Below are 18,054 nucleotides of genomic sequence, written 5' to 3'. Positions count from 1 at the left end.
ACTCAAAGCAAAAAATTGGCCGAGAGACGGCTCGTATCTCGAAAAACTCGTTAGTCGGGACACTCGTAAGTCAAGGCCCCACTGTATAGCCAAATATAGTGACAATGGCCTCTTTGCTGAAATCTAGATTTCTCTAGCTATTTCAGGATTCTATATTTTAGAAAAGCATTATTTTTAAAAAATCTGAATTTAGTAGCATTTCTATACGTACCCATATTTTGAGTCTTAAGCAAAAAAAAAGTCAAATACTTAATAGCCTTCTTATTAAAAATAACTTCCATTTGGAATATATTATCTGACTATTATAAATCTGGTGTTCTTAATTAAAATCCTGCTAGTAAAATTTTCACAAATGTGTAGAGAATCAAACCAGTCACATCTCATTCATGAAAAATGTGCACAATGTGTTAGTTCTACACAATCTGCATCAAATTCAAACTGGTAATTATGTATCTTTTGTGATTAAAAGCAAGACAATCTTGGGTTCATGGCTCTGTCATTAATTAGCTGTTTACTTGGGTAAATTGCTTTATTCTTTGAATCTCAGAATTTGCCTATAAAACCAGTAAAAATTCCTACCTCCTAGGTTCTTAGAAAGATTAAAAGAGTTAATGTAACTACAGCTCCTTACATATTGTTTGGTAAACAGAAACCAATCAGTATAAGAAAAGAACAATGTCCCACTACCCTGGGATTCACTATTGGCAGAAATTCCAAACATATAAGGGCTTATAAAAAAAATGATCAGATGTACCCAGGCTGGTGTGGCTCAGTTGGTTGGAGCTTTGTCCTGTGCCCTGAAGGCTCAGATGGTTGGAGTGCTGTCCTGTGCACTGAAAGGCTGTGGGTTCAATCCCTGGTTAGGGCACATACCCTGCCAGTTGGAGAAGCAACCAATCGATGTTTCTCTCTCACATCAGTGTTTCTCTCTCTCTTCCCCCCTCCTTTTCCATAAGTCAATAAAAGCATATCCTCAAGTGAGGATTTTTTAAAAAACGGTCTGATGCTCTTAAGCAACATATTAGTCGATGGTAATATCTGTAGAGTTTACTGCTTTGTCACTAATAGTTACCTGCAAGATTGTCAAGCATGAAGTTCAGTAGCTTTCGGGTTCCATCTGGGTCCTGGTATAAATTGAGAATATCCTGTGATAAAGGATTGCCTAAAGCAGAAGACAAAAATACAATCTGTAAGACATATAACAGTAAGACCAGACAAATGTACACAATAAAAAAAAATTATTTTGATAGTGAATTTTACTATACTTAATCTAAACATAAATGTAAAGAAATGTGAATTTAAAGAAACTCTCTCTTTGTTAAGATATTCAAAAAGAAAAACTTCAAGTTATTTCTTTCCATATTTCACTATTTATTATTTCACTATTTATATCCCCTATAATTTGTTTGTCAAAATCACATGTATACAAAGACACATAGCATATAAATATTAATCTTAGTAAATTCTGAAATAATACCACAAATTGGAACTTGAAGTAACCCTTATAGGTTCTACCTTTATCTTTAAAGACAATATTTTAACTGAGAAACAAAAAAAGCCTGGTATGAGAAAGAATGAGTGATATGAAAAAGAGGGAGGCCCTAGCTGGTTTGGCTAAGTGGATAGAGCATCAGCCTGCAGACTGAAGGGTCTCGGGTTCGATTCCAGTCAAGGGCACATACCTCGGTTGCAGGCTCTCGGCCTTGGAGGCAACCAATGGATGTGTCTCTCTCACATTGGTGTTTCTCTCTGTCTCTCCTTCTCCCTTCTACTCTCTAAAAATCAATAGGAAAAAATATCCTCGGCTAAGGATTAAAAAAACAAACAAACAAGGGAGGGTCATCCTAGTTGGAATATTTGTATTACATATGAGAAAAGAAAAGACATTTCATGTGAAAAAAAAACACTATTACCAAGATGAGTTAGTAAACTGTGAGAGGAAGTAATTTTTTTATGATACTGATCAGGGATATCTGAGTACTAGGAGTACAGGTTTATCAAATACCAAAAAACAAGCTATTGTTAACAGTCTCTATATTCTCTTAAGAAATACTAGTAAAGGAGATATTTGTTAAGATAAACATGCAAGAGCAGCCCTGTAAACAGATTTGAAAAAACAAAAAACATAGAAATTCCAGAAATGAAGGTTTACCTATTAAACAAACAAAATCTTCAATGCAACACCCACCCAGCAATTTGGCTAAAATTAAAAAATATTAACCACCAAAGTGTTAGAAAGAAATGTGGAGTACTTGGAACTCTCATAAATTGCTGGTGGAAGTGTAAAATTACTCTACAAAAGCCTTGGTTTCCAAAATCCTTAAAAGTAGGAAAAGGAACTGTTCTGGGATGACAAAAATGCTGTATCTTGAGCTAGGCCAGTGATGGCGAACCTTTCCAGTGATGGCGAACCTTTTCAGCTCGGTGTGTCAGCATTTTGAAAAACCCTAACTTAACTCTGGTGCCGTGTCACATATAGAAATTTTTTGATATTTGCAACCATAGTAAAACAAAGATTTATATTTTTGATATTTATTTTATATATTTAAAGGCCATTTAACAAAAAAAAATCAACCAAAAAAATGAGTTCGAGTGCCACCTCTGACACGCGTGTCATAGGTTCGCCATCACTGAGCTAGGCAGTGGTTTGATGCAGGCTCAATCTCCAGTAGGGGGCATGCAGGAGGCAGCCAATCAATGATTCTCATCATTGATGTTTCTATCTCTCTCTCCTTTTCCCTTCCTCTCTGAAATCAATAAAAATATATACATTTTTTAAAGACTGAAGAAAAGTTTTGCCTTTTCTTGCAGGGGAAGGAGGAATGTAATGTCTCTTTAACAGTCCTACCCACAAAGAAAATAATTTACCAGAATATGATAAATTAGGATTTTACCAAAACTTAACCAACCTGGGGTAAGAGAAATACCCTATACTCCAGGTCCCTGTATCCTAATGTGGGTGAGGGTAAAACCAGCTCAGGCTCGCTAAAAGACAGACCTAATCATAAATCTACAGGACTCTGTCTCAAGTAACTGCAAACCTTGGACCCTATTTAAAGAGTCTCTGGGAAAACCCAAAGACAACAGAGAATAAAAGCAAGGACACTAGAGAAAATTTTTGATTCTAATATACAACTACTACAATAAATAGTAAGCACAGCCTAACTCCTAGCCAGAAAGAGAGTTTAAAGAGAGAAGATAAAAGAGGCAATATTTGGGGGTAGAGGGGCTACAAACTTTTCAAAAGCTTGTTAAAAAAAAAAAAAGAATCAACAGATACATGAAGCACAATGTATACAAAGAAGTTTATGAAAGGATTTCATTTTTCATCTTACTATAAACTAGAGAATGCCCATAGCAAGCAGAAGACTTTAACATCAGATAGGGCAGTGGTCAGCAAACTGCGGCCCCTTGAGTGTGGCTCTTCCACAAAATACTACGTGCGGGCGCGATACTACGTACAGTGCGATTGAAACTTTGTGGCCACACTCAAGGGGCCAAAGAGTCGCATGTGGCTTGCAAGCCGCAGTTTGCCGACCACTGAGATAGGGGGAAAGGACCAATTACTTCAAAAGAAGAACACATGCCCTGACTGGTTTGGCTCAGTGGATAGAGCGTCAGCCTGTGGACTGAAAGGTCCCAGGTTCGATTCCGGTCAAGGGCATGTACCTTGGTTGCAGGCACATTCCCAGTAGGAGGTGTGCAGGAGGCAGCTGATCTATGTTTCTCTCTCATCAATGTTTCTAACTCTCTATACCTCTCCCTTCCTCTCTGTAAAAAAAAAAAAAAAAAAAAAAAAAAAAAATCAATAAAATATATTTGAAAAAAAAAAAAAAAAAGAAGAAGAACACATGAGAATGGCAACAAAATTCATTAGCAACAATGGAAGCTAGAATATAGAGAATATCTCCAAAGGTTGCATGACAGTATTCCATACTTCAGCATTCCTCTACTAACACTGTCAACCAACTTGATCTGGATACAGCTGTGATTAGCTAATCCTATATAATAAAAGGCTAATATGCAAATAGACTGAACAGCAGAACAACGCAACAACCGGATGCTATGACGTGTGCTGACCACCAGGGGACATGTGCAGAATATGGTGAGCGTTGGCCATGGTAGGATGGTGGAGCAGGTGAGTGGGAGCACCAGGCCAAGGCTGGGTGCCGGTCACTGTCATCGGGGCAAGTCTCTGGTGGTTACTGAAAATTTTTTGCTCCCGCATGCCACAGTCCCACCCGGTGCTCGCACCTGCTGCTGGCACCAGCCCCACTCGCACCTGCTGCTGGCGCCGGAGCCGCTGCTTGCACCCACTGCCAGCGCCAGCCACACTCGCACCTGCTGCCGGGGCCCGGCGCTGGTCCCAATTTACCTGGTGCCGTCAGCAGGTGTGAGTGGCAGCTGCCGGCCCTGATCGCCCCTGAGGGCTTCTCCACCTTCCCTTGCTTCTGAGGGGTGATCGGGGCAGCAGCCACCACTAGTACCCACTGACAGCACCAGCCCCACTCACACCTGCTGCTGGTGCCGACCCCAATCGCTCCGTGCCGTTAGCGGGAGCAAGTGGGGTGTCACCATCAGTGCATGGGAGCGGTGGCAGTGGGAGCAGGACTGCCAGCAGACAGGGGACTGGGGGCTGTGGTGGAAGGGGCCAGGCAGGGGCATAGAGAATGGGCCAAGACCCGCCTCTGTGCCTACTGCAGCCTCGTGGCCCACAGTTCCTTTTAAGGTGCACGAATTCGTGCACTGGGCCCCTAGTTATTAATAACAGAAAAGGAGCAAAGGGAAGGCCAGACATTATAGACATGCTTCCTGCAAAACATTGGGGGAAGTGGACTGGACAAAGGGAAGATGCCCAGTAAAGTTGGAGTGACAGGGAAGATACTTGCCTATCAATCACATCTGGGAATAGAGGTAGTTGGCCAGAATGGGCACAGCCACTGCAAGGCATGAAGATTTGGGATTATGGGAAGATATTAATTCCATGAACAAAGAAACTCACCCTCTTGTGCCTTTGGCACATTGTGCTTGACTTCTGGCTTGTGGGGCTCTTTCACTCTTCTCCTTAGCATTTGCCCACATGCGATGAACTAATGACTACAGCTAGCCTGATGCTGAACTGGACACAGCGCCAACATGGAAAGGAAACTATGGATACTGGCTTTGCTTCTAAGCCTTACTGAAAACCCAGCTATACTTTTTCTATAACTAGACAAAGGAAAATGGGACTTTCGAAAGAAACACAGGGATTTAATTCCACACAAATAAAAATCACTCATTCTCCCATCCAAGTCTCAGAAATTCTTTTTCTCGGGATATTGTAAAAACTCTACCCCCCAGGAGTACCCAGTGGGGAAGAAGACCCCCCACTTCGTCCAATATCTACTCATAAACAGAAAAATACACATTCTTTTCAGCTGCACATGAACATTCGCCTGAGAGACCATATTTTGAGTCATAAACAAGCTACTAGTATACTATATTTAAAAGAAATAAAATAATACAAAGCATACCTTTTGGTCATAACAAAATAATACTAGTAAAAATTATCAGAATCAACTATTTTGGAACTCTGGAAATTAACCAAATAATAATCCAGAAAGCATTTACTCAGGAGAAAAGACACAATATAGATAAGAGCAGCAATTTGTGGAGTTTTAACTTCTCTTGGTCCCTTCGTTGCCAAGGCAGCCTGGAAACCACCAGAGCAACCAAAACTGAATTGGAGCCTTTCAAAGCCTCATTCCCCCAAACCAACCATTATCTGACCTAAGTGGTGGTTCCCTGACTCTTGCCTAGTGCTAAAAAAAAGACTTCTACCTGGAGGGGAGAGAAAGGTTTTGGGAGCATGTTTGAGAAACCATTACTAGAAAATGTTTTAACTTTGTGGCTGCCTGAGGTCATGGAAACAACTGAAGCAAACAATAAGCTACCCAAAACAATTAAAAGGAGAAGTTTGGGAATAAGATGTCAATAGGAGTCTTGCAAAGCACTGACATATCCCGGGAAGCCTAGAAGGCCATATGTTTATGGTGCACTAGGCACATACTTAGAAACAACTAAAAATAGCCTAAGCTCTCACCTCTGTCTGACCTTCTAGCTATGCAAAAGTATAAAGTGAAGGCTAAGGCAGAGTTATAAACTTCCTGGCTGAGCAATGAAAGCATGTCCCAACACACATAGGGCCACTAGGCCAAGACAGAACAGATTTATTGGTTTCAGGCATTCAAGGAAATCTCTGATCACCAAAAACTGAATAAAGACTTCAATGGTGATACATGATAAAAAATATGGACTTCAAAGTATTAGTTATAAGATCACTAAAGTGACAAACAACAAAGTAGCAACAACAAACAACCCTGGGAAGGAAAGAGATTCTGATTCAGAGTTGCCATATTACTTAAAATGTCCAGTTCTTTTTTTTTTTTTTTTTTTATATATTTTATTGATTTTTTACAGAGAGGAAGGGAGAGAGATAGAGAGCCAGAAACATCGATGAGAGAGAAACATCGATCAGCTGCCTCCTGCACATCTCCCACTGGGGATGTGCCCACAACCCAGGTACATGCCCTTGACCGGAATCAAACCTGGGACCCTTCAGTCCGCAGGCCCACGCTCTAGCCACTGAGCCAAACCGATTTCGGCTAAAATGTCCAGTTCTTAACAAAAAAAATTAGAAAGCATGGAAAGAAGCAAGAGAGTATGTCCCATTCACAGAAGAAAAGAGCAATCAATGTAAATTGTCCCCAAGGAAAATAAAAACCCTAGCCAGGACTTACTAAAAAGGACTTTTAAAATCCACTATTTTAATGTGTTCAAAGAACTACAGAAAATTATGACTAAAAATTTAAAAGTATGAAATGTCTCACCAAATTGAGAATATTAAAAATAGAAATTAAAACAAAATAAAATTTATGATGTTAAAAAGTACAATAGAAGGGCTCAAGAACAGTACTAGGTTAAAAAAAAAGATCTGTGAACTTTAAGATGGGTCAGTTGATGTTATACAGTCTGAGGAACAGAAAGAAAAAAGAATAAAGAAAAATGAACAGAGCTCAGAGATCTATCAGACAATATCAAATGTACCAATATAAACATAATGGGAGTCCCAGAGAGGAAGAAAGAAAAGTACAGAAAAAACATTTTTGAGTAAATAGTGATCAAAAGCATCCCAAATTTGATGAAAACATTATACACATCCAAAAAGCTGAGCAAACTCCAAGCAAGTTAAAGTGAAAGAGATCCACTCCTAGACAAACTGTAATAAAACTGTGGGACATCACAGACAAAAAGACCCTTCAAAGCAATGGGAAAGTAGTGACTCATGTACAGATCCTCAATAAGATTAATAGCAGATTTCTCATCAAAACCATAGAGGCCAAAAGACAGTAGAATGACATATTAAAAGTGCTGAAAGAAGAATAAAAACTTTCCATCAAGAATTCTATGTATAGTAAAAATAGCCTTCAAAAATAAAAAAGAAATTAAGACATTTTCAGATAAACAAAAACTGAGTGACTAGCAGACCAGCCCTACAAGAAATACTACAGGGATTCCTTCAGGCTGAAATAAAAGGACACTGAACAGTAACTTGAATCAATATGAAGAAATAAAAGAGAACTAGTAAAATAACTACATAGGTGCATATAAATGTAATTTTTGTTTTTAATTCTTTTTGTTCCTATCCTATATAATAAAGAGGAAATATGTAAATTGACCATCATTCCATCACAAAGATGGCTGCGGCCACAGCGGAGGTGGGGTTTCCGTAACACAGGATGGCTGCACCCACAGTGGAGGCGAGTTCCTGTAACGAGCCTTAACCCTTAACAAGCAATCAGCAGGGACCTGAGGCTGCGTGCGCCCTCCCACCCCCCCCCCATGGGGCTTGACAGGAAACCTCAGGTCGCACCCCCACCCTGGCACCAGGCCAGGGGACCTGAGGCTACGCCCCCCGCCCGGCAGGGCTTGACGGGGGACCTCAGGCTGTGCCCCCAGCCCGGCGCCAGGCCAGGGGACCTGAGGCTGTGCCCCCGCCCAGTGGGGCTTGACAAGAGTGGGACCAGCCGGGTCTGGATCTAGCCCAATGGGGGTGGGGCCGGCCGGGTCTGGGTCTTGCACGATTTCGAGGCACTTGTGGGTGGATAGGGACTTGACTCTGGGTCCCATGGTGCGCCCCAGACTCTGACAGGAGGTCATATACATTTTACTAATTTCTTCCACCTCTGACACTTCTATTATAGAGAAAGGGCAAATAGCAATATTAAAATATTTCCTCTAATCAATCGCCTTTTAATGTGCACCCATTTCATGCACCGGGCTACTAGTCTCATATAAGAGACAACTGCATACAGCAATAATTATAAATTTATAATTACGGGCACAAAATGTATAAATGAAAATATTTATGAAATAACAGCATAAATGAGAGTGAATGGAGCTATAGATACAAAGTTTTTTTAAAATTTAATGTAATCCAAATTAGATTACTATAAATTAATATGTTGACTGTAATCTTCAGGGTAACCACTAAGAAAACAACTCAAAATAACAGAACAAAAGAAACAAGGGAAGTAAATCAGTACACTGGAAAATATCCATTTAACAAGAAGGCATTAATTAAGGAACAAAAAGGACATAAGGCACATAGAAAATAAATAGCAAAATGACAGACATAAATTCTACCTTATCAGCAAATACATTAAAAGTGAATTAAACGCTGATTAAAAACAGATTAGCAGAATGAATAATAAAACATAAAATTTATGACATACTATACATTCAAAGGCACAAATAGGTAGAAAGTAAAAGAACAAGCTGAAGTGGCTATTCTAGAAGAAAGGATAACCTCAATGTCCTGTATCAGTGAAAAGAAATTAAATTAGTAGTAAAAAACATTTTAACAAAGAAAATTCATGCCCATGTAGTTTTATTGGAAAATTCAACTGATCATTTTAAAACACAATAATAATACAAACATTACGCAAATTATTCCAGAAAATGAAAGTATTAATAACACTTTCCAACCCATTTTATGAGTTCAAGCAGTATCCTGAAATCAAGCCAGACAAAGACATTGTAAGAAAAACATTACAGAAAAATGTCTCATGATCATAAATGTAAAAATCCTCAAGAAAATATTAGCAAATCAAATCCAACAATATATTAAACAGAGAATATGTAATGACCAAGTAGTATTTAAAATGGGAATAGAAGGTTGGTTTAATATTTGAAAATCTATCAATGTAATTCAGCATATAAACAGACTGAAAAAGAAAAGTCATCTCAACACTTAAAAAGTATTTGACTAAATTTAACTTGCATAAATAATAAAAATTCTCAGCAAATGTGAAGTAGAAATTTATTTAACCTGAAAAAGTATATACCAAAAAAAATGGCAGATGATATCATTAATGGTGAAAGATTGAGTGCTTTCCTTCTAAAATAAATCATAAGGCAAGTATGTGCACTGTCATCACTTCTATTTAATATTGCCCTAGCCAATGAGGTAAGGCAAGAAATGAAAAGAATGCATATCAGAATAAAAAGTAATGAAATGAACTCCATTCAGACTAAAACTTAAGCTCCTAGAAGTAATAAACTTTATAATGTTGCTAGAGACAGGGTCAATATATTTAAAAACCAATGGCATTTTAATTCTATACAATATCAACTGGAAATTTAAAAACCTGGTATCACTTACAATAGCATCAAAAATATCAAGTAAGTTAGCCTACCCAGTTTGGCTCATTGGTCCAGTCAAGGGCATATGCCGGGGTTTCAGGATTGATCCCCAGTAGGGGGGTTGTGCAGGAGGCAACAGACCAATGATTCTCTCTCATCACTGATGTTTCTATCTCCCTCTCCCTTCCTCTCTGAAATCAATAAAAAGATATATATATATATATATATATATATATATATATATATATATATCAATTAAGTATAATTTGCAAGATCTACATGCTGAAAACTACAAAACATTAAAGAAATAAAGAAGACCTGCATAAATGGAGCAATATACTGTACTCACATATTGGAAGATGCAATATTAAGTCGCAAAATTAAGATACTGAATCTCCCCAAAATAATTTACATATTCAACACAATCCCAATAAAAATTCCAGCAGGATATTTTGCAGAAATCATATGCTGATTTAAGAAAAATCAAAACTTATTTCTGTCTGGCCAGTGTGGCTCACTGGTTGAGTATTGACCTATGAACCAGGAGGTCAAGGTTCGATTCCCCATCAGGGTGCAAGCCCTGGTCAATCCCAGGAGGGGGCATGCAGGAGGCAGCTGAGCAATGATTACTAGTGTGTGTGTGTGTGTGTGTGTGTGTATATATATATATATATATATATATATATATATATATATATATATACACACACTTATTTGTGTGTTCAAATGTTTATAGTGCCTTTATTTCTAATCACTCATAACTGGAAACAACTCAAATGTCCTTCAACTTGTAAACAGACAAATATTTGTGGGGCATCCACACAATAAAACACTATTCAGCAATAGAAACTAACTACCGATATATGTAACAACATGGATAAACTTCCAATGCATTATGCTAAAGGAAAGAATCCAGACTCAAAAGACTATATACTGTTTGACATTCTGGAAAAGTAGCTGCCAAGAGCTGATTAGGGAAATGACTTCAAAGAACATAAATGAATTTTGAGGGGTGATAGAACAGTTCTATTTCTCAACTGTGGTGGTAGTTATAAAACTGCATATGTCTGTCAATTTCACCAAAGGGGTGAATTTAACTATATATAAATTATAGCTCAGTGAAATGGTTGCTAAAATTTTATTATTTTCAAAAATATATTCAATGTAAAATTTCAAAAATCATTCCTTAAGAGTCTAGAAATAAAATGTATAATTTCCAAACCAAGGGAAGAAAGTATATAAATTGAGAAACAAGAGAAAAAACCCACCCTATTTTTAGAAAGGCAAAAAAGGAGAAAAAAACATCACAAAGAGTAGAATCAAAAAGTAGGACAGTAACAACACAAAAATATAAATAATTACAATATAGGTAAGGCAACTGGTCTGAGCCCACATATTAAAAACAAAATAAAGTCAGACTGGGTTAAAAACAAAGTCCAGCTACATGCTATTTGTAAGAGGTACACCTAAGCATAAGTACACAGAAAGGTAGAAGGTAAACAGATGAGAAAAGATATATTAGACAAACATTAACAAAAATTTGCATAGCTATAACATTTACATAGATTACAAGATGAAAAGCCTAATAAGGGGAAAAGAGGTTCACTACCTAATATCAGTTTTAATTCATCAGAAGGTACAGCAATATATACAACTAGAAGCCCAGGGCACGAAATCACGCAGCCCTGCACGGCCCCCTCCTCCCCTGAGCCACTGCCACTGGCATTTGTTTTGCTGTGTGGGCACCTCCAGGGGGGCCTTGCAAGCTCATTTGTGCCTGGCTGGTCCCCATGCTTCTCTCCCCAGTGTTGAGTGTCTGAGCCATTGGCTGTTCCAAACCATTTGGCTCTTTCGCTTAAGTAACAGCTTTTACCTTCTGCCTCAATTCCTCTCCCAGCTTGTGCACTTCCCCCACATGCCGCCTCCCTCCCGCTGTAGGCCGAGTGCACCCCCGCCCCTCCCTCTCCCCCCCCCCACCCCCCGTGGCAGGAGAGCACCCCTGCTCACACTTGGGGACCCGTGCTGCGCTCCCCACCCCCGCCCGCTTGGCACTCATCCCCTGCGCTCTCTTCTCTGTGCGGCCCCTGGAGAACCGGCTAGGCTACCAGCTACAAGGGACTTCCCCAAATCCTGGAGTCCCGCCCCACGGGGTCGGTGCCCCGGAATCCCCCCCCCCCCCCCCATGCACCTCCTGGTCAAGTCCCTGTTGGCGCCCACAGGGATGCAGCATCAAGTCCCTGCCCACCCGCGCACCACGAGAGGCCTTTTATGATATAGATATGCAGCAATATATACTAGTACATATAGTTGGTACACTTAAAATAACCTCAAAGGATACAAACCAAAACTAGTCTTAATTACATAGGGAAATGAACAAATCCATATTTTAATGGAAACTTTAGCATAAATATCTTAATTATTACAAAGGAACACTGTCATAATTTTCTGAAGATACAGAAAATCAGATCATACAACTAACAAATTTGATCTAATGGGAAAATATTTAGACCTGTGCTCAACAGTGAGAGAAACAATATATTTAAATATATATTTTTTTGGTGCTCGGTGAGCACCAAAGCCCCACCGAGGCAAGTCTTGCTCCATAAGGGTGTCTCCTGCACAGCAACTCTCCTACTGTAGTTGTAGCTGGTCCTCACAGCCAATTAATTGGCCTGGAGGTCAGTTCCTCCCAGTGACACAAACAGCAATCAAGGCTCAACTACAACAAGACTGTACACACAGCCCACAAAGGGGTGCACCTAGTAAATTACCTACAAAAATTGATCACATACTAGCCATAAAGCAATAATCAACAAATGTCAAAGCACTGTGCTCACTCTGGCAGCACATATACTAAAATTGGAACGATACAGGGAAGATTAGCATGGCCCCTGTGCAAAGATGACACGCAAATTAGTGAAGCGTTCCGTATTTAAAAAAAAAAAAAGTCAAAGAACTGGTTCAGGCTACCTTAACTGCCTGTAATGCAATTAAGCTTAAAGCTAACAATAAAAAAAAGCTAAATTAAAAATCACACATGAATGGATATTTTAAATAACTGATAAATTAAAGAAGCTATAACTTATATTTAAAAAAATTAGGTAAAACTACTAAATATAAATCTGAATAAACCATATATCCAACTTAAAAGCGAGGAAACAATATAATAAATTCAGACAAAGCAAAATAAAAACAGAAATAAACCAATTTTTTAAAAATAAAAGCCTAGAGGAGAACCAAGATGGCGGCGTAGGCCTATACTCGCTGCCTCCCACAACCACATCAAAATTACAACTAAAATACACAACAACCATCATCCAGAACTGCCAGAAAGCTGGCTGAATGGAAGTACTACAACTAGAGAAGTAAAGAAGAAAGCATACTGAGACTGATAGGAGGTGTGGAGGCACAGAACGGGATGGTCCGGCACCCATGTGTGCTGCTTTTTTAATTGGTAAGGAGATCGCCTCTGCAGAGGCCACACAGAGAAGCAAGGGGTCCCAGCCCCACACCAGACACCCAGCCCAGGGTCCCAGAGCTGGGAAGAGAAGTCCCTATGGGCAATAAGAACTACGGGCTGTAAAAAGCAGTGCGGATTGGGGCTGAGTTACATATAGGCTGCTGGAGACCCAGCTGCTCCTCTTAAAAGGCCAACACCACAAAATGAATTTAAAAGCTCCGGCTTCCTCTGAGCTCCAGTGCTGGGCGAGGCTCTGGGGGACCCGACACATGAGGAGAAACTGAATTGTCTGGCATCAGGGTAGGAACTCAGGGGAGGCTTTCTTCCAGAGGGAGGTGCTCCCAGGGCTGACTGGCAGCCATTTCTGTTTGCTTCACCCTGGTGATTCCCTGAGACCCCGCCCCACCCAATTTACAACCCCACCCAAGTTGTGGGCAACTGTTTTTGCATATAAATGGCCTGTCCTTTCTCAGGCTAAAATCTTTCAAACAAGCTGCAGCTGGGTCAGGGAACCCAAAACCTATCAATAAAGGGCCCAAGACCGGCAATGGCACCACCTTGCCTTGCTTCACAGCTGGGCTTCGTCTGGGCACTTCCAAACCCCATACAAAGAGGAAGAATCTGCTCCTGCTGGGTGGCCCCAGCCAGTGGCTGACTTTGCACCTCCCTGGAGACCCAAGAGCCAGTGTACCCAGTGGTCAGTGTGAGACTATACCAGATTACAACTCTTCACATCCATAAGCAACACACTCAAGAGGCAGACTCAGTGAGCACCAAAGCCCCACCGAGGCAAGTCTTGCTCCATAAGGGTGTCTCCTGCACAGCAACTCTCCTACTGTAGTCGTAGCTGGTCCTCACAGCCAATTAATTGGCCTGGAGGTCAATTCCTCCCAGTGACACAAACAGCAATCAAGGCTCAACTACAACAGGACTGTACACACAGCCCACAAAGGGGTGCACCTAGAGTGTCCACATCAGGTGACTGGGGAGGATAAACCACTGGGCCCTATACTGGGCACATACTACACAGGTCCACTCTATCAACTCAAGGAGACTTAGCAGCTCTACCCAATACATAAAAACAAACACAGGGAAGCAGCCAAAATGCAGAGACAAAAAAACATGTCACCAATTAAAGAAATGGAAGAAAGCAAACTATCAGATAGAGAGTTCAAAACCATGGTATAAGGTTACTCAAGAATCTTTTAGAAACCTCCAAAGGACTTAGTGAGACTTTCAAGGATCTTAGTGAGAATGTCAAAAAAAAAAAAAAAGGAAAAGGACCAGTCAGAAATTAAGCATACACTGACTGAAATAAAGAATAATATAATGGGATTCAACAGTAGACTAGAGGATCCCAAAAATCAAATCAATGCTTTGAAATATGAGGAAGCAAAAAATACCCAATCAGAAGAGCAAAAAGAAAAAAGAATCCAAAAATATGAAGACAGTGTAAGAAGCCTCTGGGACACTTCAAGCATACCAACATTCATACTATGAGGGTGCCAGAAAAAGAGAAAGAGCAAGATATTTAAAGCCTATTTGAAGAAATAATGACAGAAAAGTTCCCCTGCCAGGTGAAAGAAAGAGACTCACAAGTCCAGGAAGCACAGAGAATCCCAAACAAGAGGAATCCAAAGAGGACCATACCAAGACACATCATAATTAAAATCCCAAGGGCAAACGACAAAGAGAGAATCTTAAAAGCAGCAAGAGAAAAGCAATTAGTTACCTACAAGTGAGTGCTGTCAGCCGATTTCTCAACAGGAACTATGTAGGCCAGAAAGGAGTGGAAAGTGATGAATAGCAAGAAACTACAACCAAAATTACTCTACCCAGCAAAGCTATCATTTAGAATTGAAGGTCAGATAAAGAGCTTCACAGATAAGGAAAAGCTAAAGGAGTTCATCACCACCAAACCAGTATTATATGAAATGCTGAAGGGTATTCTTTAAGAAGAGGAAGAAGAAGAAACAGGTAAAGATAAAAAATATGAACTACAAAGTGGCAATAAATACATATATATCAACAACTGCATCTAGAAATCAAACAAATAAAAAATCTGATGAACAGAATAAACTGGTGAATGGAATAGAATCAAGGGCATGGAAATGGAACAGACTGACGATTCTCAGAGGAAAGGGGATATGGCGGGGTGCTGGAATATGCATGTATGCATTACCTATGGACACAGACAACAGGGTGGCGAGGGCCTGGAGTGGGAGGAAGGTATGGGGGGAAAAAGAGGGATCTCTGTAATAATCTCAACAATAAAGATTAATTTTTAAAAAGATAATAAAATAAAAGCCAACAATGAGTAACTGGAAAAAACAACGTAACTGACAAGCCCCTGAGGAGACTCTCAGAAAAATAAAAGGCACAAATAATTAATCTTAAAAATGAAGAGGGGGGTAATACAGCTATAAATAGAACAGTCTAAAACTATATCAAGAAAATATATGAACATTTTAATGCAAGTAAGTTTGAAAACTTAAAAAGCTGACAAATTCCAATAGTACAGATACAGTGCAACAAAATGTACTCATTAGCAATTAGAAAACCTCAATAGCCGAACTGGTTCGGCTCAGTGGATAGAGCGTCTGCCTGCGGACTCAGGGGTCCCAGGTTCGATTCCGGTCAAGGGCATGTGCCTTGGTTGCGGGAACATCTCCACTGGGGGGCGTGCAGGAGGCAGCTGATCGATCTCTCTCATCGATGTATCTGGCTCTCTATCTCTCTCCCTTCTTCTCTGTAAAAAATCAATAAAATATATTTTTAAAAAAAAGAAAACCTCAATAGTTCTTTTAACTGCAAATCCTAGTAAATGAGAATAATAATATAATTATCTCAATAGATGAAGTAAAGCATTTAATAAAATTCAACACTTGACTAAAGATTAGCAAAGCAGAAATAAAAGAAAATTTCTGAAACTAAAAAAAATGTTTTTATCAAAAATACTGAGCAAATATTCTTTTGTTTTTTGGTTTTTGTTTTTCAATCCTCACTGGAGTATATTTTTCCATTGATTTTTAGAGAGAGTGGAAGAGAGATGGAAAGACAGAAACATCGATGTGAGAGAAACACATTGGCTGGTTGCCTCCTGCACAAGCCCTGACCAGGGCCCAGGGGCAAGGGAGGAGCCTGCAACCAAGGTACATGCCCTTAACTGGAATCAAACCTGAGATCCTTAGGTCCCAGGCTGATGCTCTATCCACTGAGGCAAACCAGCTAGGGCCAGAGCAAATATTCTTAATGGAAAAACATTAAAAGCATTTCCTTTAAAGTTTGGAATAGAAGCATGCCCAATTTAATGCTTCTATTCAATACTGTACTAAACACCTTAGTTAGTATATTAAAATAAGAAAAAAGTTATTATACATATATTTATATAACATATAAATATATAATATTATGTTATATGTATTTATATATATATATGTATATGTATAATAACTTAAAAGGAAAAAACAAAACTATCGCTATTAGGAGATGAAATTATTACCTGCATACAAAACCCAAAAGAACTTGCAAACAAGTTTTTAGAAAGAATGAGAATATAATCAAAAGGCTTACTATAAAATCAATTTTTCAAAAAAATTGTATCTGTATACCACAAGAGTAAATAAGTAGGAAAAGAAACTTTTAAAATAAAAAGACATGGTTTATAATTAGAAAAAAAAAAACTTATAAAGTACCTAGAATCAGCCAACAAAAGATGTGCTCGACCAGTGTGCAGAAAGTTATAAAATTTTATTCAAAGACATTAAGATCTAAATAAATGTAGAGAATGCACAAATTCATGGATAATTAAGATGTAAATTCTTCCTAAATTAACTCAGACATTCAATGCAATTCCAAAGTCACAACAGCTTTTATGAAAGGTAACAAGTTGTTTCTTATGTACGAGGAAGATCCAAGACAACCAAACTGTCAATGTATGAGGAAAATCCAAGACAACCAAACTGCCAAGATAATCTATATAAATAAAAATTTAAATGTTCGTTTGTTCAAAATCTTAAATCTCTGAAAGTTCTTCACCGATTGCTTTGAAATTCTGATACAATGTTGAATTAGAATACGCGCGTGTTTTTATATACTTATATACCTACTATTATATAGATGTCACACCTGTGACAGGTAAAAACATGTTTTTGAAAAACAGCACCCTCTGTTGGACGTAAAAGCAACACACGCTATACTAAATATTGTACGATTCCATTTCAATGTTTCTGTTTACAATTATAAATTGTAGATGAAATTAACTACAAATATGCGTGTCCAGCTGCAAAACGATTGATCAGCTGAGATATTCTCACATCAATTGCTGGAAATTGGGAACGGAAAGGTGCTGGTTGATCTGACCTCAGGACGAATTTCATTGCCTCATAACTTCTGCAATTTAGTGACGTCAAAAGAAGAATTGGTTGAAAAAGTATTTCCCAATATTCAAACCAATTATAAGAATCACAATTGGCTGAGTAAACGAGCTGTTCTTGCGGCCAAGAACAAAGACGTCTACGAACTTAACAATATTATTCAGTCTAACATTCAAAGCAAGGCAGTCACATAGAAGTCCATCGACACTGTTGTGGAAGCAGATGAAGCGGTTAATTATCCAACAGAATTTTTGAATTCACTCAATCTGCCAGGGATGCCACCACTCGTACTGCAATTGAAAATCAGCGTGCCAATTATCATGTTGCAAAATATCAACCAGCCAAAGCTTTGCAACAGCACGTGGCTTGCAGTAAAAAATTAATGAGCAACGTCATAGAAGCAACAATCTTGACAGGACCTTTCAAAGGTGAAGATGTCCTCATTCCTCACACTCCTGTGATTCCAATGGATATGCCATTTCAATTTAAGAGATTGCAATTCCCAATTTGATTGGCGTTTGCAACCACCATCAA

General features: G+C 39.1%; 1 protein-coding gene and 1 non-coding gene across 4 annotated transcripts in view; one reads left to right on the top strand and one right to left on the bottom strand.

Annotated features, from left to right (window-relative positions):
• CNOT6L (CCR4-NOT transcription complex subunit 6 like) overlaps window positions 1-18,054 on the bottom strand; it is a 120,500-nt gene that overhangs the window by 51,936 nt on the left and 50,510 nt on the right. For all 3 annotated transcript variants that reach the window (XM_070394363.1, XM_070394357.1, XM_070394348.1), the window contains one exon: window positions 1,073-1,162. In XM_070394363.1, the coding sequence (XP_070250464.1) occupies window positions 1,073-1,162 (90 nt within the window). The remainder of the gene's footprint in view (window positions 1-1,072; window positions 1,163-18,054) is intronic.
• Window positions 12,514-12,620, top strand: LOC138999943 (U6 spliceosomal RNA). Its single transcript, XR_011469482.1, has one exon. It is a non-coding gene; the product is annotated as a U6 spliceosomal RNA (small nuclear RNA).

Source organism: Myotis yumanensis, unplaced genomic scaffold (genome assembly GCF_028538775.1).
Source record: "Myotis yumanensis isolate MYYU_CA2020_CCGP unplaced genomic scaffold, mMyoYum1.0.hap1 SCAF_1, whole genome shotgun sequence".
NCBI lineage: Eukaryota > Metazoa > Chordata > Mammalia > Chiroptera > Vespertilionidae > Myotis > Myotis yumanensis.
Note: the sequence above shows the minus strand (reverse complement) of the source record. Positions and strands in the feature narration are given on the sequence as shown.